Here is a 23,357-nt window from a genome sequence, read left to right on the forward strand (position 1 = left end):
AAAAGGTTTGACTTGACAGAGTGGTAGAATCAACCCTATATAACACCTCCAGGTAGTATGTGGTTTCAAATTGTGGTATCATTAAAATTCTACAGGCTATTATACATACCAAGGGTACTTACCAAGAGGATCACTGTGGGCTCGCAAAATTTAGGGGAGGGGTAACGTAAACGTGAATATCTTTGTCGAGACTCAACCAATTTTCAATATTGAGGTATCATTGGCTTCGTATTATAATTCTCTTTCAGAATATTAGTACGTGCCCATAAAAAATAAAAATAAAAATGAATAAATAAATATATATCCAACCACGAGCAACAAACAACAACCACACAGGCCGTTTCTTCGCTCTCGCGTGCCCGTACGTGCGTGGCGCGGAAGTTCGCATATCAGTTATGATGATTCACAATTTAGGTTTTAATGGCCAATTATTCAATTAGCGCCAACGTATTTTGCCTTTTCGCAATGTCATCTCAAGGAAAAACAAAAAGAGAAGAGAAGAGAGAAAAAAATTACTTCCTGGTTCGGAGCATACCAGCACTCTGATGTTACCGAAATTTATGCACCGTCTCGTATGAAAACGATCATAACTTGCGGCATTGTGTTTATGTCTGTACGTTGTAACCCGTAATGGGGAACGCAGCTGAGCTTCCCTTCCCCATCGGCCACGGCCACGCCCACGCAACAACGTGTCTTGTCATTGGTTTGGTAAATAAATGGCCATAACTTGGGAAGCACTTGTCCGATTAATATCAAACCTTGAAAAGGCACATCCTCAGGGCCCCAGCAATATACCTGGCAAGTTTCAATGAGATCGGACCAGCGGTTGTCGAGAAACAGCGGTCACACACACACACACACACACACACACACACACACACACACACACACACACACACACACACACACACACACACACACACACACACACACACACACACACACACACACACACACACACACACACACACACACACACACACACACACACACACTGCTGGAATTATAGATAGATGTACAGAAATGTCGATATTAATTTAACTGTACAACTACAAGAGGTAAAAATCACAAACAAATCAAATATTATGAGCTTTTTTTTATATTTTAGGCATCTTTTAGAGCATACAAAGTTGTCAAGTCAAACTTATCTGTAGTGGGTGTTGAACAATTGAATTTTTCACAGGTTCATGCTGCTTGACTAAAAAATGCTGTGTTAGTCTATTTTTTATGAAATTCTTATGGACTAGATAATTACAAAAATAAAGTTTTAAAATGTCATGTTAATAATGATGGTAAACGAGGCTGTGGGTTAACATAGTTGCTTTTCTGTGTCATTCCAGATTGAACATCTGAAAGAATCCTTCTAGCCAACTGAAGCAATGGCCATTTCAGAGAATCAGGCAGTAGTGCAACTTTTACCTGTAAAGAGACAGAAGTTGACTAACTTTCACAAGTGCATAATTTGTCAGATGGACTCAAACGAGACACTGAGGAAAGCCTGAGATACCTCCATACAGACACTTGTTGCAGCACTGGAACTCTGACGAGATGAAGGATATGAATGTTTAAAATCAGATATTGACAGTTTGGCAACCGCGGATGTTAAATGGTACTACTCAAATTGCGACGAAAAATAGACAAGCAAAAAAAACCTGCATTACATGCAGAGGAGAAGATCTGCATTCTCACCGACACCAGCAGAAAAATCTAAGATTGGCCCACAATCTGAAACAAGTTTGATGGAGACCTCCAGGGTATCCAGGTCCCAGTCAACATCCACTGACTAGACTATGTGCCTCTTCTGCAAGAAGAAAACACACAGAAGGGTAAAGAAGATGACCATGGTCAGAACTTTCCAAGCCTGTGAAACTATTGTGCAAGCAGCGACCGCAAAGGGCGATGAGGACATGTTACAGAATACTGGTGCAGTCAGTAACGATCTAGTGGCAGCAGAAGCTAGATACCACAGAGCTTGCCATGCCTCATACATCAGCAAAGCTAATCTGCGGTATGCTGGCTTCCATGAAGGGAGACAAGAAACTTGTTACGATACGGCATTCAAGCAATTGGCTGAAGATATCTCTGCTGACCTGAATGGTGGGAAGGCCTTTGATATGACAATTGTTCTGGACAGATACAATCATTTTCTGCGCGGACAGGGAGTGGCAGTCGACAGCTACACTACCCAGCGACTCAAACTTCGACTAAAGAAACACTTTGGAGATGACATTGTCGTCCATAAGCCATATGATCTTAGTAAGTCCGAGCTTTTGTACTCAAGCTCCATATCCCTTCAATATGTCATCAACTCTGCCTATCAGTGTAACATCGCAACAGCCACGGGTGTACCAAGAAAAACAGCCCACAACAGCGATGGATGATTGCGACAGGGTGAGTCTGCTGTACCGCACTGCAAAACTCATCAAGTCGGAGATCAATGAATGCCAAGGCATATCAGTCCGACCACCTAATATCATGGATCTCACCCTGACAAAATCCAAATCTGTGATACCAGACAGTCTTTACTGGCTACTACGCTGGGTTATTGCCAAACCAGAAAAGGAAGATGAAGATGAGTTTTCAGCACCAGAATGTAGCAACTCATAAATTTGAAAGACGTGTTTTGATGCTTGCTCAGGATGTTGTACACTGTGCGACTCATGCTAGAACTAACATGCCCAAGCATGTGGCCCTGGGAATTGCAGTTCGCCATATGACGAGGTCAAAACAGCTCATTACCATGCTGAGCAGAATGGGCCACTGTGACTCCTACGATGATGTTGAGGCAACCGACACAAGCCTTGCACAGAAGCATGTGCATGTATGGCCGAAGAAACTTGTGAAAATCCAAGAACAATCTTTGAATCCAGTGGTGAAGAAGACGCTGACTAAAAGTTACAACAGATGACATCTTCATGCTTCCATGGCGAATGTGATTCCTTGTTGCCAGACACATATTACAAACCACTCTGACGAATGTGCTTCCGTGCAACCATGCACAACTATTATGATTCGCTCTCACTAATGTGCTTCTGTGTTGTCATGCACAGCTCCCAGTGTCGACCATGATAACTATTATCATCCACTATGATGAATGAGTAGCTTCCGTGCTGTCTGAGACAACTATTATACTCGGCTTTCACTAATGTACTTCCGTGTTGCCAAAGACAACTATTATGCTCGGCTCTGATGTATGTGCTTCCGTGTTGCTATACACTAGTAAAAGACGAACGCTAAAAACAAGCAGTCATAGACTGGTACTTACGAAATCGTCAACTTGACCTCTGACCTTGTCTAATAAAAGCTGTCTCTCGAGAAGGTAGCGACGCAAACCAGAAGTTTCTACGATGATTGTGTACCAAACCATCATAAATCGAATGTTTGACCTCACTGTGACCTTGACTTTGACCGATTTTGACCAAAATCTAATCAGCGCTAGCCATCACCCTCCTGAATCACGTGGTGTAATTTGACATTGGTAGCTTCTTCCGTTCTCGAGTTATCGTGCCTACAAACAAACAAACAAACAAGCAGTCATAGACTGGTACTTACGAAATCGTCAACTTGACCTCTGACCTTGTCTAATAAAAGCTGTCTCTAGAGAAGGTAGCGACGCAAACCAGAAGTTTCTACGATGATTCTGTACCAAACCATCAAAAATCGAATGTTTTGGATGTTTGACCTTACTCTGACCTTGACCTTTGACCGATTTTGACCAAAATCTAATCTGCACTAGCCATCACCCTCCTGAATCACGTGGTGTAATTTGACATTGGTAGCTTCTTCCGTTCTCGAGTTATCATTTTTTGGATGTTTGACCTCACTGTGACCTTGACCGATTTTGACCAAAATCTAATTAGCACTAGCCATCACCCTCCTGAATCACGTGGTGTAATTTGACATTGGTGGCTTCTTCCGTTCTCGAGTTATCGTGCCTACAAACAAACAAACAAACAAACAAACATACAAACAAACAAACAGAAACAGAAGTCATCAATATACTTACGAAATCTTCAGATTTCGTAAGTAACAAACATACGAACAAACACACAAACAAACAAACAGAAACGGAACTGATCAATATACTTACAAAATCTTTAGATTTCGTAAGTAACAAACACACACACAAACACACACACAAATACACACACAAACAAACAAACACAAACAAACAAACAAACAAACACACAAACAGATGACGGAAGTCATCAATATACTTACGAAATCTTTAGATTTCGTAAGTAATAACAGTTGAAGTTTTCTTTATGCGTGTCTCTGTATGTATATGAATTTCTGCAGAACAATACTTTCTTCAGTGTTTGATTTCCAAAATGTATACATACCAGTAGTAATTGAGAAACACCGTTCCCCTTCATATGAGAACACAATTAAAAATGTCAGAAAGTTTGAATTAGTGTGATATTTTAGCTTTGGTGATGCCATGGCAAAGGCCATTTTCAAATAACTGTACATACTCTGATAGAGAATTATAATACGAAGCCAATGATACCTCAATATTGAAAATTGGTTGAGTCTCGACAAAGATATTCACGTTTACGTTACCCCTCCCCTAAATTTTGCTTGCCCACAGTGACCCTCTTGGTAAGTACCCTTGGTATGTATAATGGCCTGTAGAATTTTAATGATACCACAATTTGAAACCCCATACTACCTGGAGGTGTTCTTTAGGGTCTATTCTACCACCCTGTCAAGTCAAACTTTTTCTGAAGGGGGTGTTGAACGAATTTCCTTATTTGGCCTCATGAGAAATTGCTGCTGGACGAACAGCTGTTTTGAAGGCCTGGATGGAAGAATGGAATTTCCAACAAAGGAATCGTGTATCTACAACTTTTTTTTTCTTTAATTCAATGTACTACTGTATTTTTTTCCTTAATTTATCAATGATGGCCGACTATTTGATCGAATCCAAATGAATTCATTAAATACCTTTCATTTCTCAATCCCTTCCAGATGAGGCATCAAATGGAAGTATATATATATATATATATATATATATATATATATATATATATATATATATATATATATATATATATATATATATATATATATTTTTTAAATAAACATGTTGTCGTACTTTGTTATTTGTTTGAAAAACCATGAAATGTAATGGTTGTACCATATATGATATGTTTGGAAAAACCATGATAATGGGGTTGCCGGCAGTTACGGGCGCGAGACGGCCGACGGTGGCAAACTTGTTCTTAGTTGTTCAATTTTATTGCTGGAGTGCTTTTAAAAATTTGTTTGTTTGTGGTGATTGTTCTCTCACAGAATAGGGTGGAACCGTGTCCTCACAATATACAAGAAGAGAGACATTTCAAAGGAAGCTGTGTCTGAGAAAATGGTGTTGTTGCTGGAACCCCATGTGTTCAACGAAATGCATTATTTCATCAGCCATTACCCTGTTACCAACAAGGAGCGTGCCGACCTGCATACACCTACAGAGCCTTCTGCTTCACCTGTTCGAGATACGGGCAAGTTCAGCAGTCAGCTGGACTAGCCACCCTTAACAGAAACAACTTAAAAATACGGCAATGCACTTTATTTGAATTTCATTTTACCTTAAAAGTTGTATCGATTATTTATCAACTCTTGTTTGTTGAAAAGCAACATGCATGCTGTGACTCCCAGAGATTTTATCGTATTTTGTCCCCTTTCAGTCCCTCTGCGAGATTCTTTGACTAAGATATCTAGACGAGTGAACAATGGTGTGCCCCAAGTTCCACCAGCGAGGAAGCCGTCACAGCTTGATTCCTTCTGTCAGTCTCTTCGCATAGTAGAGTACAAACAGGAGATTCTTGACATCGTGGCCCAGAACCGTGTCACACTCATCATTGGGGAAACGGGTTGTGGAAAAACTACCCAGGTATGTCACCATTTTCCTCCCAAACTTTCGTCAGAATTTTTCTACATTTTTTTGATTATTTTATTCTACTTTCCTTTTATTTATTTTCCCATCATTTTCTTTTTAATGCCTCACGGTGACCTATTACCATTTTAAAAAATTATCTTTCATCCCCAATATTATACTATGCCCACCCTTTCCTTTTTTTTTCTTTTTTAAAAATTTCTCACCATTCCATCTCTCACCTTTTCGCATCCTTTCCTCTTGTTTTCTCCATCCTTTCAAGTTTAATTTGTCTCTAAATTTCACAGATTCCACAGTTCCTGCTGGATGCAAGCCATGCGACAGGAAAGCCCTGCCGCTTGTTGTGTGCACAACCGCGTCGACTTACAACTGTCGCCATAGCAGAGCGCGTTGCTGCCGAACGTGGGGAGCATGTGGGAGAGACTATTGGCTACCAGATTCGATTGGAGAGTCGGTGTGTTTGATGGAATGAGAAGCAATACAACCTTTGCATTGCACTTTGTTCATTCTGGTGGTTGGGGCAGTGTGGGCGAGTGTGGTACTATTGCATAACATCTCGCTAAAATTCTCTTGTCTATCTTCTTCTGATCTCATTAGTCTTGCTCAGTTATTTGGTCATTTCTGCTCTATATTTGATAAAAAGTAAATGTATACCCTTTCCTTGTGTGTAAAGTGAAATAATTTTTGAATCTGTAGCATAAAATGAACAACTTTAAATGTTAGATTTTGAAATGACAAAGTAGTGACAATGGAAAAAATAATCATCTAAAAAGAACAGTAGACTGCAAAGTTGGCACAGTTTCAACCATAAGAAGTGAAAGAAAATTCTGGGATTAAATACCGTCAAAAATTATATTGGGAAATGCATTTGCTGCATATAAAACTTCGGGTGTATGTTTGTGAATCTCACCCAAATTGTGTTATGTATGTGCATTCATGGCCAAAAACATTAGCACCCTTGCACTTTTTTGAAATAATGCACCATTTCTTCCAGAAAATTGCTGAAATTAAAAAATATTTTGGTGTCGACAGATGTATTTCTTTGGTTTGCAGTGGAGCAAAATAAAAATAGCTGGAAAAAAATTACTAAATCTTAGCTTATTCCACACAGAAATCCTTAAATGACCCGGACAACATTGTTGGCACCTTTTAGAAGAGGTTAGAAATAATTAGATTTCAAGCAGGTGATTCTCCTTTACTTTGGAATTGAACTCACCTGTGGTGAGTTGCAGGTGCCTGCAATATAAAAAAATCTCTCATTCAACCAGTTTGAATAGAGAAAAGGGGTCATTCTGCTGTTTTGTGTCACTGTGTGTACCGCAATGAGCATGGAGAAAAGAAAGAAAACCAGAGAATTGTCTGAGGAGGTCACACATAAGATTGTAGCCAATCATGGACAATCTCAAGGTTACAAGTCCATCTCCAGAGACCTTGATGTTCCTGTGTCCACTGTACGCAATAATATCAGGAAGTTTTAGGCTCATGGCACTGTCGCCAACCTCCCTGGACGTGGCCGAAAGGGAAAACATGGTCAAAGATTGCAGTGAATGATTGTTCGAATGGTGGAGAAAAAAACCTCAATCAATTGCCAAACAGTTTCAAGCTGACTTTCAGACACATTGTTCAACAGTTTCAACTCTCACCATCTGTCAACTAAATGAAAGGGGGTTCTATGGTCGGAGACCCAGGAGGACCCCACTGCTGAGAAAGACAGAAGAAAGCCCAACTTGAGTTTGCCAAAACATACCTGAACAAGCCAAATCCTTTTGAGAGAATGTCCTGTGGACAGATGAGACCAAACTCGAGCTTTTTGGAAAAGCACATCATCTTGATGCTTACAGAAAACAAAATAAAAACCAATGTCACCCGCAGGGTGACCCGTATCTTGCCAAAAGGTGACCACGTGTGACTTCTTTAAGGTCACACTGAGGTGAACAGAGCTGCTATCCACCAGGAGCGACTCCTTGAGGAATATCTGCCGATGAGAGATTCCGATGAGAATCGTTCTACAGAGTAACCATGAAAAATATGCTTTTGCCTCATAACGTCAAATGACATCTTAATGTCTCAAGCTTGACATATCTAGAAAGCACTCATCAAGGTGTTCAATTTGAGGTACTACACGATATGGTTCCTAAAACTTGAAAATTTGACCTTGGGGTCAAATATGTTTGACCTGAGGTGCTAACTATGAAGGTCAAGGCCAATCGCCACCAAAAATTAATCAGCTGAGCGCCAGACCATGAACTATATTCCCATGAAGTTTGAAGACGATCCGATCAAAATTACTCAAAAAATAAGGGTTTCGTCGACTCCCCTGATTTGCGACAAAGTGACCTTGACCTTTGACCTTGACCTTCAAAATTTTATGCGCTGAAAGGGACCTCTATAGGCCTCTGATATGCGAAGTTACAAAAATTTCCGATGATAACTGTGCTCTGCAGAATTTTTTATACGTGATTACAGACAAAAAAAAAAAAAAACATACAAGCTGACTAACATATCTTGCAAAAACTTCGTTTTGGCAAGATAATGAATCCTTCAAAGAAAAGACCACCTTCCCTACAGTTAAACATGGAGGAGATTCAATGATGTTTTGGGGTTGCTGTGCCGCCTCTGGCACTGGGTTCCTTGAGTGTGCATGGCATCATGAAATCAGGAGATTACCAAGGAGGCATTTTGGAGCACAATGTTCAACCCAGTGTCAGAAAGCTGGCTCTCCGTCGAAGGCCATGGGTCTTGCAGCATGACAATTACCCCAAACACACTTCAAAAAGCACCCAGGAATGGTTCAAGACAAAACTCTGGATTGTTCTGAAGTGGCCAGCAATGGGTCCAGATCTAAATCCCATTGAACACCTGTGGGGAGATCTGAAAACAGCAGTTGGGAAAAGGCACCCGTCAAATTTGGGAAAACTGGAGCAGTTTGCACAAGAAGATTGGGCCAAACTACCAGTAGAGAGGTGTAGGAACATCATTCACGGCTATAGGAAGTGCTTGATTGCAGTTATTTTGTCCAAAGGTTGTGATACCAAATATTAAGTCTGGTGTCAATAATTTTGTCAATGCCATTTCTTATTTTCTGATTTAAAAGGATATCTTAAGTTCTGAATCAAAAACAAAGGTTCGGTAATATTAACAATGAAATAAAGAATTGTGGAGACAAAATACTTTTGTCAATTTCAACTTATTTTTGGAGAAAACTAGGAGTTATTTGAAAAAAGTGCAAGGGTGACAATATTTTTGGCCACGACTGTATGTAAATATGTGTACGTATACATTATCATGTGCTCGTTTTAAACAAGAAGAAGAAGAAACTTCATGATATCAATTCCCGTCACCAGTCCAGTTGTGCAATTCCGGAGGATACTAACTTGGTGGTAACCATACCCTTGGACTTACCACTCATGGAAGACATCAGATCGATACTTAAAGGAGGACTGTCCTTCGTCTCCACTTCTGAAAGGATGGACAAATTCGAAATCCAGGAAGATTTTTGAAAAATTTGTCGAGCAGGTGTGGCTGTTGGCTCTCCTCTTGCCTTTCACATGAGGATAAAAGGAGCTCACTCTTCAGATTTGAGCTCTTCAGAACCCTCGACCCTTTCACAGTACTGAAACCAGGCCATTCTTCCTGGACACCTCCAGAAGGCAAGCACCCTGCTGTTGATCTTTTCATTTCTAAATGTAGAAGTGATTTTAACAACATACTTAAATCTGATATCCGTGTTTTATACGATATCTCTAAATGGGAACGTGCCATCATGAAAGCTCTTCAGAACAACAAGGGGTATATGATAAAACCTGCTGATAAAGGTGGTGCGGTTGTTGTATGGAGACGTAACTTGTATGAACAGGAAGCAATGTGCCAGCTTTCAGATGGGGATTCTTGTATACCTGTTCAATCGCATCCTACTTTGGAGCAACAACATTATTTCCAACATGGTTGAAAGATTTCATAAAAATAGGTTATTTGCAATTCAGTGCTGTGAATCTCATCCAGGACTATCCCTAGTCTGCAAATTTTTATTTACTTCCCAAGATTTATAAACTTCATACACCAGGTTGTCCTGTTGTATCTACGTGCAACTGCCCCACTGAACTTATCAGCAAGTATCTCGTTGGAATTCTGGCATGGTCATTGGTCACTTCATTTCCCACCTATGTGAACGATACCCCCCCCCCCCCCCATGTGATTTGTCTTTTCAATACTTTCTGTTTCCAGGAAGGAGGAAGTGGTCATTTCCTTTTCACCATGGATATTTCTTCTTTGTATATCAATATTCCTACAAATGAGGGAGTGGAGGCTCTGCAGTAGGTTTTGGGGCATAATCCTTGTGACACCAAACCTGGTGCCATTACCTTGTTAAGATTGACTGAATTAGTTCTCAACCTTTCTTTTTAAGTTTGGGAATTTTTTATTAAGGACAAAAACGAGTAGCCATCGGAACCAAAATGGCACTCTCTTATGCCTGTATCTTTGTCAGTCACATCAGTTACATTTTGTTGGACATCAGCATCTCTTTTACAGCAGAGGGATTCAGCACAGATGTCTACTCTAAACAGACGGACTCTCATTCTCATTTAATGTACGAGTCATATCGCCCTCGATCGTGCAATAATTCCAAACCACAGTCCCAATTTCTGCAATTGTGACATATTTGCAGTAGTGATGACACTTTTCGCATACGCACTCAAGAAATGAGTGATATTTTTCAAAAACAAGGTTACCCCACTACTATTATACATGAAGCCAGGTTTCAGGTTGTACGGGTTTCTCACCAAGAGGCAATGATTGAAAAGCAAAATGATTTTCGTTGTCTTATTCCAATGATTATGACCTACAACTTGACAACAAGCCATTTTGCTAGATCCATCAAGGAGATTTTTAATCTTCTCTTGACTGATGATGCCACTCGCAAGATTTTTTGGTGGTAGTCAAATTCTGGTGCCATATAAGGATGCTACTAGCCTCAAAAAAAATTAGTTTGTTTCCTTTTTTCTTCCAACGATGTTGAAGTCAAACGATTTGGGACAACAACCTGAAATCGCCCCAGATGTAAAACTTGTGAACATGTCATACGATGCGACTAGAGGCCCGAGAGGGATATGGCATGTTGAAGGTCACTGACTTCTTCCACAACTATTATATGTGCTTTGTTGTGGATCGTTGCAATCTGCTCTCTATTGGTTGAAACTAATGATGTTTGGCTGACAGAGTGGCCAAACATTTCATAACCATATGTTTAAACACAACTGGTCTGCCAGTAGCAGCACATTTCAACCTTGATAATCGTACCAAGGAAAATTTCCAAGTGTGTGTTATCAAACAAAGCATGTTTCAATGATTCGGATCAAAAGCACTTAGAGGAGAAAATCATCTTTCAGCTCGGCACAATATACCCTCGAGTAATTAATGGTACATGCTGGGCTTTTCCTTATTCCAACACTTGATTAATTCTCCCGCGATGAGGCTGAGTCTTTGGGCCTCTCGCTCTCTCACCGCAGGCAGGTCGATGGTCTTTGTCTTCTACCGTCTCCTCTCCGGTCTCACCCCCCTGCTCTGTCTGCGATTTGTCCCCACCATATTTCTGCAGGGCACTCAAGGTCCGCCAACAACCCCCTTCTGGTAAAACTACCAAAATGACGAATCGTTGCTCACCTTCACTCTTTCATTCCTCTTTTTTCCCGCCTTTGGAATAAACTCCCTCACTCTGTTCAATCCCATTCTTCCCTCCAGGCCTTCAAAGCAGCTGTTCACCACCCCCATCCAAATGCTCGATCTTTTCTACCCCCGTTAATCCACCCCAAACCCACCTTCTTCAAATTCCCTGCTTTCCTTCCTCAAAGTCCCTGTAATGTCCATCTTGTAGACCCCGTGTTCTCCGCCCCATCCCTCTCCCTTCCACAGATCTCCTTATGTCTGTTCCCCACTGTTTTGTCCTTCCCATTCCCACCCCTCTTGTCTTATGCCCCCCCTTGATGTGCGTTGTGTGTTCGCTCTCATATGAGCCTCGAGAAAGTATACAAAAAAAACTCAATTATAAATGAACAGGCAAACAAACTTGTGTAAATGTGGGAAAATTATGTGCCCAGATTGGGAATTGAATTCAGGTTCTCTGATGAACTGTACCAGTGCCCTGCCATCTGAGCTGTTTGGGTGATGTGCAGGTTAAACACACAATTCTCCCACATGTAGAGATGCCACTCTCTTTCCACCGCTGCTTTCGGGACACTCGCTGCCAATCGTAGGAGCAGCGACTGCCTGTCCACGAGAGGGTCTCCCCCCCGTGGGGGGACAATTCCATGACTGCTATGATTCACCAGATAGCCCAGATTGTAGAGCACTGGTACGGTTCACCAGAGGACCTGGGTTCACATTCCTGGTCTGGGTGCATAATTCCCCCATTTCTGTTGTTCATTTATATGTTCATGTTGTTCATTTATATGTTCATGTTCATGTTGTTCATTTTTATGAACGGGCCTGTTCATTTATAATTGTAGTACTACACCCCCTCTGGTGAATAAGAGCAGTCATGGAATTGTCCTCCCACGGGGGGAAGACCCTCTTGTGGACAGACGGTTGCTGCTCCAATGCTTGGCAGTGAGTATCCTGGAAGCAGCGGTGGAAAGAGAGTGGCATCTCTATATGTGGGAGAATTGTGTGCTTAGTCTGTGGGTTACCCAGATAGCTCAGATGGCAGAGTGTTGGTACAATTCACCAGAGGACCAAGGTTCAATTCCTGGTCTGGGCAGGTAATTTTCCTATATATACATATAATTGATTAATTATTTATGCACCTGTTAATAATTACACAACTGATTCTCTATATATTGCAACAGATGTTTTGTATTCCTTAATTATTTGATAGCGTTACACCCAAAATGTCGATTGTGGTTCATATTTTTTACGCTTATCTTTCCTTTGTGATATTTTACCGCCGCAGTTTATCTCTTCTGTACATATTGTTGCGGTTCTGCAAAACCACCTGCCTCTAAGGCAATGGCACCCAACATAGTAATCCCCAGGCAGTTATTTTGTTAGTCTTCGTGCAGTCAGACCTTCACCTCATGTCTCTGGGTTAACGGGACGAAGTGCCTTGCGTGGGTCTTATAGCTAGTTCTATTAACTACATCTCTATCTTCCATTCTGATTTTTATTTCAACCCTTTCTTTCCCTTTGGCCATGGCACAAGTCAAACAAGCAAGCACACATGCCATGCAAAATGTGATGAGAAATAAGCACACTACGATGCCCCCCGTGGCTTGGAACCAACAACCTTCCTCCACTATAAACACTGCACACTGTACAGCACACGCATGGCGTGCCATTATTTCTTTCAAATATGAGCGCCAATTTCCAACGGCATCTCACCTTGCTCACCCCTCACTCATCAAAAACTCACCACTTCGACCACCAACACCTCCCGCACACGGGAAAAATATTCCCGCATCTCCTCGTACCTCCTGTATGGATACAATTCGCCACGAAACAGAGCCATGCTGCATAACTCAGGCTTTACTCGAACCGCGTGATGCAGGGACGAGCAACGGATGTTAATAGCACCAACCGCATCTCTCCGGGAATGTCTTGGGTGAGCACGTGGGATTGATACAACCCTCGTCCAGTCGCCAGAACACGGAAAGACGGGCGGCGAGGAGGGATCGCGGGAAGAGCGATCCGGGAGTTTGGTACGGAGCTCCATCTTTCCGTGTTCTGGCGACTTCCTGCCGGGTCATGCTGGATGTGCGAATGAGACCGCTTCCGGCCCCAGGAGCCTGGCAGGGCATGGCTTTGGCCGCTGTCGCCCAACAGAGAAGCAGGATTCGGGTTACAGCGCGTCGCTTCAGATCGTCACCCCATCTTCGCCCAGGGCTTATGAAAGACGGAACGCGGAGCCGCTCGCCCTTTTCTTCGCCTCTCGCATTCGCCACCTTCTCTGCTCATCTCGGCTCTGCGTTGGTTGTTCCTCATTGCCTGTACCCTTCGCTGGCTCTTCACTTGCGGTTGGTGTGCGACTGAGACGTGCTTATTCCGAAGAACCATTGGGGAGCGCACGTTGCTACGAGCCCCGGCAAAGTGACGAAGCCGGAGATAACGCGCCAACTCTCGAGGTGGGAACGCTCAAGCGGAGCGTCCCACGGAGGTACACGCTACACGAACAGACCTATGCACGACTAGGTGAGGGATCTTTTGCCTCCCACATCTTGTGGTGAGGGATCTTTTGCCTCAGGCATCTTCTCTCATTTCTCTCTTTCCACCCCTCTCTCTCATCCCCTTTGGATGCACAAAAGAGCATTCCTACTGACTCGCAGTCACATTTTCCTCATGCATAACACTTCACCCCCCATATTGCACTACACCACACCTCCCATTCCCATACCTGAGACGCCAGTATTTCTCCCCCCCCCCACACCCCAGCTCCCCCTAAGCATACTGGGTTGCGTTAGTCGGCCGACCACACCAGGTATTGTGAGGCCGTTTATCCTCATCTACTCTCTTTCTTTCTGGCTATCTAATCTTCATTGTGTGTGTGTGTGTGTGTGTGTGTGTGTGTGTGTGTGTGTGTGTGTGTGTGTGTGTGTGTGTGTGTGTGTGTGTGTGAGAGAGAGAGAGATATATATATATATATATATATATATATATATATATATATATATATATATATATATATATATGGCGCCTGTCGTAGCATATGTTAAGATTGTAGAAATTCTAACGGAATAAGTCTGCTCTGTGTCTGCTTTTGTAAATTGCTTGCCTTTTGTCGCACCCCACAAATTCCTTGCTATCCCTGCTATACATAATAATAAACCCCATTTACTGTGCTACATACCTTTCCTCACTTGATTGTAAATAAGTGCTTGTGTAGAAATGTTCCCTGCTCGTTTTCGTCTTTTCCTTCATTGGTCCAGCATGGTTCGTATCCTAGCCTAGCCGGGACGTTATCCACCAATGATCTGTTTTTCTAGCTGGTATGTCCTTGGCAGTTACGCTCGACTGCAACTGATCCGGTAAGGTGATCCAGTTTGAACAAGGTGTACCGAGGGCGTGTCCCCCGGTAATTAGATCACGTGACCTTTAGGTAAATGGTATTTATTAGACGGAAGACCCTAGGTCACGTGGTCGAGTTATTGGCCTTCATGGTCGATTAGCGACCCGCCGTGTCATGGAGTTATAGCACCAACAGGTGTAAGCATCGATTGGAACTGATTGGGATGGTTATGAGACATGTGTTGGTCCCCATGGATCAAAATAGCACTAAGTTCCTTGACTTTGCAAGAAGTCATGGATTTAGGGAGGCTGGTTCATGGCTTCAGCACCCACAGCCTCATTGATGGACTTGGTATTCCAACGCTGGTGGTATGGCAAAGGAGATTGACGATGCGCTCGTCGATGGTCGCTGGAGGATGATCCAGAAATGCAGGGCCATGTGCACATTGATGGTCATTGTAGGATGATTCAGAACTGCAGGGTCTGCTCAGTTCCACAACACTTCTTCTTCTTCTTGTGTATGGCAGCTTAACTTCCGGGGTAGCTATCATTTCTTGGAAGCACGACTGTGTCGCTGATTCAGTGCCCCTCTACCAGTACACACTGGTATTCCTTTCGCCGACCTCGGAAGGATGACTGGCTGAGTCAACCCCCTGGTGTATTAATTCAGCGGCCACCGGGGCTTGAACTCAGGACCCTAGGATCACAAGCCACCACCCTAACCACTAAGCCAACACCAGGCTACTCCTCAACACTGACCACAGCCTTGTGGTAGCAACTCTGAAGTTGCAGTTGAAATCCAGGAGAATGCTAACATCCCAGCCTCGGCAGGATGTTGGCAAGCTCAAGGATGAGAGGATAACTGAGGAGTTTGCGAACAAGCTGAGTAGGGATTTGGGTGTCTGGGTGCTTTGGGAGGTCCTGAAGAGTTGTGGAGTGCCTTCAAGACCACCGTCCTTGGATGTTTCCGGTGGATGTCTTGGAACTCACCGGAGGGCGAAGAATAATTTTGTCTCTCAAGGGACACTGGATACCATTGACCAGAGTCACAGGACCAGGCTTAATGGCAGAGCTGGGCTGTTCAGGGAGTTGAGGCGAAAACTGAACGTGCACGGACAGTGGACATGGAGGTCAATGTGCGAGGAATCTGCGAGGGGGTAGAGCATCACGTGTGGTCAAGAGATTCTCGTCCTGCTTACAGGAGAATTCGCACATTGCGTTCATTCAAGCCCATCCCTCGGTGCACTGCAGCTAGAGCGGAGGGTGGTGGGCTCTTGACAGAGGAGTTTGAAGTGAAGGCCCGCTGGGCAGGTTACTTTGAGTGGCTGTACCAGGCTGATCCACCCGCTGTTTAGTTAGATGTCAGAGGTGTTACTATCCCTATTGCTGACCCACCAGTCAACTGTGGTCCACCTTTGTCTGTGGAAACACAGGCTGTGGTGAACCTGTTTAAATGGGATAAAGCTCCTGGGATCTGTGGCATCCATGCTGAACTTCTCAAGGCTGGTGGAAATGCTGTATTCATGTTGTTGCATGCAGTTCTGTGCTCTTCCTGGAATGCAGGCATCATCCCAACTGACGAAGAGAGGCCTTGCTGTCCCTCTCTAAAAAGGACAGGGTGATCGCCAAGACTACAACAACTACCGAGGGGTGACGCTGCTCTCAGTGCTGGGCAAGGTCTTTGCTCTGTTATTTCTTCATAGGGTTCGCCATCGTTGATGCTTGAGCATCAGCGTCCAGAGCAGTCAGGCTTTACACCAAATAGGTCAACGATTGACCATGTCCTTGCTCTTCGGGTTCTCACCGAACGCAGGCGATAGTTTTAGCAGGGGCTGTTTGCAGCCTATGTTGATCTCTGTGAAGCGTTTGATTCAGTGAATCGGGATGCCCTCTGGAGGATTCTTGGTCTTCGTGGGGTGCCACCAGAATTGATCGATCTGATGTCTGAACTATACTCTAGTACTGAGAGTACTGTGAGATGTGGTGATACCATCTCTGACTTATTTCCAGTTGTTACTGGAGTTTGTCGGGGTGTGTACTGACCCCCACACTTTTCAGCACTTGTATGGACTGGATTCTGGGGAGGATGTCGGAGAGATCAAGCTGCGGTGCATCGTTTGGGAATGTCAAGATCTCTGACCTTGATTTCGCAGATGATGCAGTCATCTTTGCAGAGACTCGGGATATCCTTTTCAGGGCTCTCGAGCTGCTGAATGAGGAGTTGGAGCTGCTGGGATTACGGGTTTCCTGGATCAAAACGGAGATCCATGCTTTCAATGATATCTTGGATGCTACTATCCTGTCTGTACCTGTTTGTTGTGGGGATGTTGAGGTCTTGGAGAGATTCACTTTGCTTGGCAGTGATATTCATGTCACTGCTGGCTGTGAGCCAGAGGTCAATAGGCATCTAGATTGGTCCTGGGAAGCCTAGGATTCACTGGATCATGGGGTTTGGCACTGCCGGTACCTGTGCGGGAGGACGAAATTCTGATTATTCAGGTCCTTGGTACTTCCAGTCTTGCTCTTCAGATATAAGACTTGGACTCTGACCAGGGATCTGAGATGGAGACTTGATTCCTTTGGTACCAGGTCTCTTCGGAGAATCTTTGGCTATCGCTGGTCGGACTTTGTGCACAACGAGCGGTTGCTGAGAGAGACTCAAATGAGATTTGTTACCTGCATATTCCGTGAGCGTCAGCTGCGGCTGTATGGACATGTGGCTCGTTTTCCTGACGCTGATCCTGCTCACCAGATTCTCTCAGCTCGGGAGTCTCGTCAGTGAGGATGCCAATGAGCCGACCACGTGCCTCATGGTTGCAGCAGGTTGATCGGCATCTAAGGAGATGGGGATGGGCCAGACATCTGCCTGGGGGATGGCCAGACGGGGGCCTCTGGAGTACCAGCGGAAAGTGGACGCAGCGACGTGCTACTCCGACTCATGCTCCCATACCTGGCTTGATCTGACCTGAATCAAGCTGTCTCTGCTCGAGCTTTGGGACGCAATGCAGGATCGGAATGTTTGGAGAAATCTGATCATGAATGTCACCAGAAGTCAGACATGACGACATAACTAGATAACTAGTGAAGCCAGAGAAAAAAAAGTTAACCCTTTCAGCAATGTATATTGATTTTCTGCACCCTCGTTTTTCTGGTTTGATGTGCAGAGTGTCACCAAAGACCCTTCTCACATTCTGCACGAATGGAGTGTTGCTGCGAACGTTAATGGGTGGTGTGGAAACATTGAAAAGCATCACCCATATCATTGTGGTGAGTCATAGCTCAGGCACGAGCCTCACTTGCTTTTTTGGCTACCTCTGTGTGGAACCAGCTTTCAGCTAAAACATTTTGAATGGAATGGCAGTTCAAAATTATGTGCATCTTTCAAATATTTGGGAGGTGAGAGGTGGGGGCTTTACCATTTGATTGATGCCTGGACTTCAAAACACCATAACAGGCTGACAGCATGGTGAACTGTTGAGGTTGTTTTTTTTTCATTTTGCTTTCTTAAAAGTTCATTGCCATCCAAATATGCTAGGATGAAGTGCACGAGAGGGACAGATTTTGTGACTTCTTGCTGATCCAGTTGCGGGAGGAGTTGCACAGACACAGTCACCTGCGTGTGCTGCTTATGAGTGCCTCACTGGATGCACAGTTATTTCAGACTTACTTTCACGGCTGTCCCATCTTGCAATGTGAGGATCACAATTGTTTGTTTATTTACTTAAAACTTGTTTCTGGATTTGTGAATGAGATAAAATAATTACGAGATGAGGGCTGTGGAAATAATTTGTTCACATGTGAAGAAACACAAACTGAAATGCTTGAGTTATCTCTGAAGAGCAGAAATTGTGAGCAATACAATATGAGATTAGTTGAGCTGGCACCTAATCAGGATTTCATTTTGTGTCTCTGGAGCTAAAGGCCAGAGGCATTATGTTTTCACATTGTCCGTTCGTCCATGCATGTGTTCTTGTCTTATCGTTTCCATCTGTAACCACGGAAGGGATTGCAACCAAATTTAGCATACTTATCTCGATTGTAATACAAAGATTAAATTAAGTCGTTAGGTGCCACAGATTCAAAGATGCTGAAAAAAGTCGAGATGTGGAAGCAAAACATGACTATCGCAAGAATACCAGAAATAAAGATCATAGTAATTTATGCTCACGTGGTCGCTGATTGATTCATGTGGCTGCCGATGATTGCCGTCGATGCACACAATGGCTCCTCGGCGCTGAATTAACTAATTAACCCCAGAATTGCAGTTGTCTCAAACCAAGCGAAGCATTTGTACATTTTATTCTTGATTACAGAGAACGGGACTTTGTGTGTGTATGAATGTGGTTTCAAGCACGTGTAGATCTGCGACACTGCGTGCTCTGGCCATCATCTGAAAACAATCCAGGCTGTAGTTTTCAGCGTACTGTTGATTATTCAGCCAATGCTGTTCGATCGCAGAGTCGCAACTTTGAGTGAACATCAAATATTGCACACACAAGCTAGTTGTACGCGACCGGTAATTTAACGGCTTGATCTCAGGACATCAGTTCGGTTTCAGACCTGGTCATTCTACCTTGGATATGCCACTTCGACTCTCCCAACAATGGAAAGAAGCCCTCAATGTCAGACGTGCGATCAGGGCTGTCTCTCTGGACATATGTCAAGTATTTGACACAGTCTGGCACCCCACCTTGATCTCCAAACTCTCTGATTATGGCGTCAAGGCCACCTCCTCTCATGAATCGCTGACTTTCTCGACTCCCGCATTCAGCTTGTAACTCTTAACGGAATCCTCTCATCTCCTTTCCCCGTCAAGACCAGAGTGCCCCCATTGTCTTGCGCCCAGTGTTGTTCCTCATCTTCATCGATGATCTTTCTCATTCCCTGGAAAATCCTGCCTAATTCTTTGCTGCTGATTCCACCTTCTGCTGTGTAATTTATCATCTTTCAGACAGGCAGGCAGCAGCTTCTTCCTCTCTGCAAACCTTTACATAATCAGGAGCTGGTATAACAGTTGGGATATGTCTTTTAATCCTGCCAAACGCACACTCTCACTATCTTTCTTTGAAAGGACTCTCTGGCAAACCCTCCGACCTACTTTCTAAACAATCCTCTTGAGGAAGTTCAGTCCTTCAAACTCTTAGGTCTCACTGTCAGCCATGGTCTTTCTTGGGCAAACCATATTTCAAAGTTGGCCTCCAAAGCCAGCCGCCGACTGGGCATCCTCTGTCATTCAAAGTCCTTCCTTGGCACACCTGACCTATCCACCTGCAAGGCTTTCAACCACAGCTTGATGGAGTATTGCTCTCTCCTCTGGGCTGGCTCCCCTGCCTCATCTTGCTTAGCTCGATGCCATGGAAACCAAAGCCTTTAAGATTATTGTAATCTGTGATGAAGCTGAGTCTACGAGCCTATCACTTCACCATCGCAGACAGGTCATTGGTCTTTTTGACTTCTACCGCCTCCTCTCTCTCGTCTTGCACCCTCTGCCCTTTCCGTGCTTTGTCCTCCTCTGGTTTCTGCATGGCACACGCAGTCCACCATCAATCTTCTGCGGAAACTAATGAAATCCAGGCTCACTGCTACCTTTCACTCATTTGTTCCTCTTCTTTTTTCCCCACCTGTGGAACCAACTTCCACATTCTCTTTGATCTCATTCTTCCCTACAAGTCTTCAAGACAGCTGTTCACCACCATCTCAGATCATCCCCATTCAAAAACCATGATCTTTTCTATTCTCGTTACCTCCCTCCCCCCTCCCCCCATCCCCAACCCCATTCAAATCCCTCCTCTTTCTAAATTTCCAGTTTTCCTTCTTGAGAGTTTCCTTCTCTATCCATCTTGTCCATACCAAGCATCCTCTCCTGCCCCCCCATTCCTCTCCATACCCCATTGTTTGCCCACCTTCCTCTGCCTTGGTCTTTGGCTCTGCAGTTGGTGTCTCCCCCTTCTCTTTGCTGTCCCTTTTGCCCTGTTACATCCTCATCCATTCAGTGTACTAGTACTAGCTCTTCCACAACCCTAGACTATGTAGACAACAAATAAATCTAGCATGGGCATCCTTCGTTGTGCAAGATCTTTCCTTGACCAGTCTGAATTTTTGGCAACCTACAAGGCCTTCATTTTTAGCCTAATGGAGTACTGTTCTCCTCTTTGGGTGAGTGCCCCTGCCGCACACCTTGCCCTTCTTAATAGTGTGGTAAGCAAGGCCCTCACAATCGTTGGGATCTCCCATGACAAAGCTGAGTCTCTGGGCCTGTTACTTTCACATCGTAGGAAGGTTGGTGTCCTCAGTATTCAACCACCTTCTTTTGGTGTTGCACCCTCTGCCCTCTCTCGGTCTCTCCCAAGTTTCTGCATATGGTGCACACAGTCTGCCAGCAACCCTCTTCTTGTTAAACTCCCAAAATCCAGGTTCACTGATCCCCTCCACTCATTTATTTGTTCCTTTTTTCTGTCGCTTGTGGAACCAACTTCCCCAGTCTGTTCGGCCCCATTCTTCCCTCCAGGGCTTCAAGACAGCTCATGTGAAAGACTTGGAGCACCATGTGTTATACATCTTATCAAAGGCGTAGATATTAAGGGAAACTCATGTGCGACATATTTTGCATGCATGCCGAGTCAGGAGAAGGAATCTCAGTTGTTTGAGAGCAGAAGCTAAACGAATCATCTCTGACTCGAAATTTGAAAAGCGATAAATGTCATAACATCACTTACAGTGATCACTCTCATAGTTTTGTTGCTGATCGATCCGAAACGTCCCAGTTAAGAGGGTCAGTCTGAGGGCGCTTTATGTGGACTAAGGTGACATATACAACCTTGTGTAAAATTTGTAATATTACAGAAAGAAGAAGAGCATGCTCATTGAAGGGATTTGATAACCCAATTGGATGCTTTTGTGTCTGGTGGCAGATATTTTATTCATTTTCAGCAAATAAGGAAGGTTGTGAATGCCATGTACAGGTACTGTACTTGCACGATACAAGTTCTCGTGTCGGCTGTGGTTTTTGCTTCACATTGGTATTACCTGCGCATTATGCCCTATTTTGAGAACTACTAGGTGGCCCATTGGTCCATTGGACCAAATTTTCAAAAGCCTTCACGACCTTGGGCATTTTTGCTCGTCTGAACAAAAGCAATAGGTTTCCCAGCTTAGAAGTTTTGGAACCCGAATACTAATTAGAGGTCTTTTAGGGTCTTGGGGTTCTTGAAGGGTCTTCAAAGGTTGAAGGGGTCTCTATACTTCCATATGTTGTACATTTGTGCCACAGTACCTGGGCGGCTGTATGATGTGAAGGTGCTGTATCTGGAAGATGTTCTCCGGAGCACGGGATACTCAACACGGCAGATGAAAAAAATACATTCAGAGCAACAAAACTGTGAGTCCAATCTCTTGAGCTAAACACTAACTTACCCAAGCAGTGGACGAATAATTTTTGATTGAGGTTGTTTGGCATGCATGTGGACATGAATGGCTAAAACGGTGAGAAAACGTAATCAACCTGGTGACTTACTAGATGACCATTGTGAGCACATGGAAGGATGTTACACAGTTGAGGGAAGATGGTTGATATGTGGAGGTGGGCTATCAGTTGAGATTTTGAATGATTGACATAAGAGCATAAGCTGTTGGAGATTTTGGAGCTGGTTGGAGCAACATGCTAATTCCGTCCGACAGTTGCTTGACTTCCAGAAGCTTAGAATAAAAATGCGTGAAACTGCACTTCTCTTGGCAGGATTCGAACATGACTTCTGTGATCTCTTTTTCTCTCTGGAATTGTGATTGTGATTTGATCTGGGATTGTGAGTCCAGTATCTTTATGCCCAGACCAGACTAACATCCACACATATGCTATAGGCCTAGAGCATTGCATGTAGTGCAGTTTATTACAGCTTTGTGCAGCCATTCAACTGTAATGTTGTGCTTTATGAGTATAATGCTTATTCATTTGTTGGCTGACAGGATGGCCTATAGGTTCGCACACTCACCTCTCAGCCATCTAGTCTGGGTTTGAATTCTGATCCAGCTAGAAACTGTCATCCCGGTGTTTCACAGGCAGGGTGATTCGTCAGTTTCTATGCCGTCCCTCGGATGGACGTTAAACGAGCGTCCCGTGTGCCAGCATTTATTGGTTGATGTTAAAAATCCCATGGTGTCCTTCACAAATAGTAGGCGAGCTATCGCCGGCACCCTGAGCAAATTGCAAATTCCTGCCCCAATCTACAGAAGGCACTGCATCAGCGGCACAGCTGCGCCCTCAGACAATGATGCTACCCTGCAGTCCTTTGCTTCATACGAAAGCAGAAGAATAATTAATTTGCTTATCAGGTTCCATCGGCTATTGAAGGCATGTTCTTTCAAAACCCAGGGGGTCTGCCCAGCATGCCAATGTTACTTTTGTGTGGTAGTTTTGTATTTTCAGACAGTGTTTCACTGAAACGGTTCTGCCTTGAACAAATGTAATTTTATT

At 43.8% G+C, this 23,357-nt stretch overlaps 1 protein-coding gene across 2 annotated transcripts in view; it reads left to right on the forward strand.

The window, feature by feature from the left end:
* Window positions 1–23,357, forward strand: part of LOC147020803 (3'-5' RNA helicase YTHDC2-like) — a 97,142-nt gene that overhangs the window by 14,510 nt on the left and 59,275 nt on the right. For both annotated transcript variants that reach the window (XM_085896430.1, XM_085896431.1), the window contains exons 3-8: window positions 5,296–5,498; window positions 5,685–5,890; window positions 6,181–6,347; window positions 18,052–18,154; window positions 18,423–18,579; window positions 22,158–22,265. In XM_085896430.1, the coding sequence (XP_085752556.1) occupies window positions 5,296–5,498; window positions 5,685–5,890; window positions 6,181–6,347; window positions 18,052–18,154; window positions 18,423–18,579; window positions 22,158–22,265 (944 nt within the window). The remainder of the gene's footprint in view (window positions 1–5,295; window positions 5,499–5,684; window positions 5,891–6,180; window positions 6,348–18,051; window positions 18,155–18,422; window positions 18,580–22,157; window positions 22,266–23,357) is intronic.

Source organism: Eptatretus burgeri, chromosome 9, assembly GCF_056783735.1.
Source record: "Eptatretus burgeri isolate ZD-2024b chromosome 9, Ebu_testis_v1, whole genome shotgun sequence".
NCBI lineage: Eukaryota > Metazoa > Chordata > Myxini > Myxiniformes > Myxinidae > Eptatretus > Eptatretus burgeri.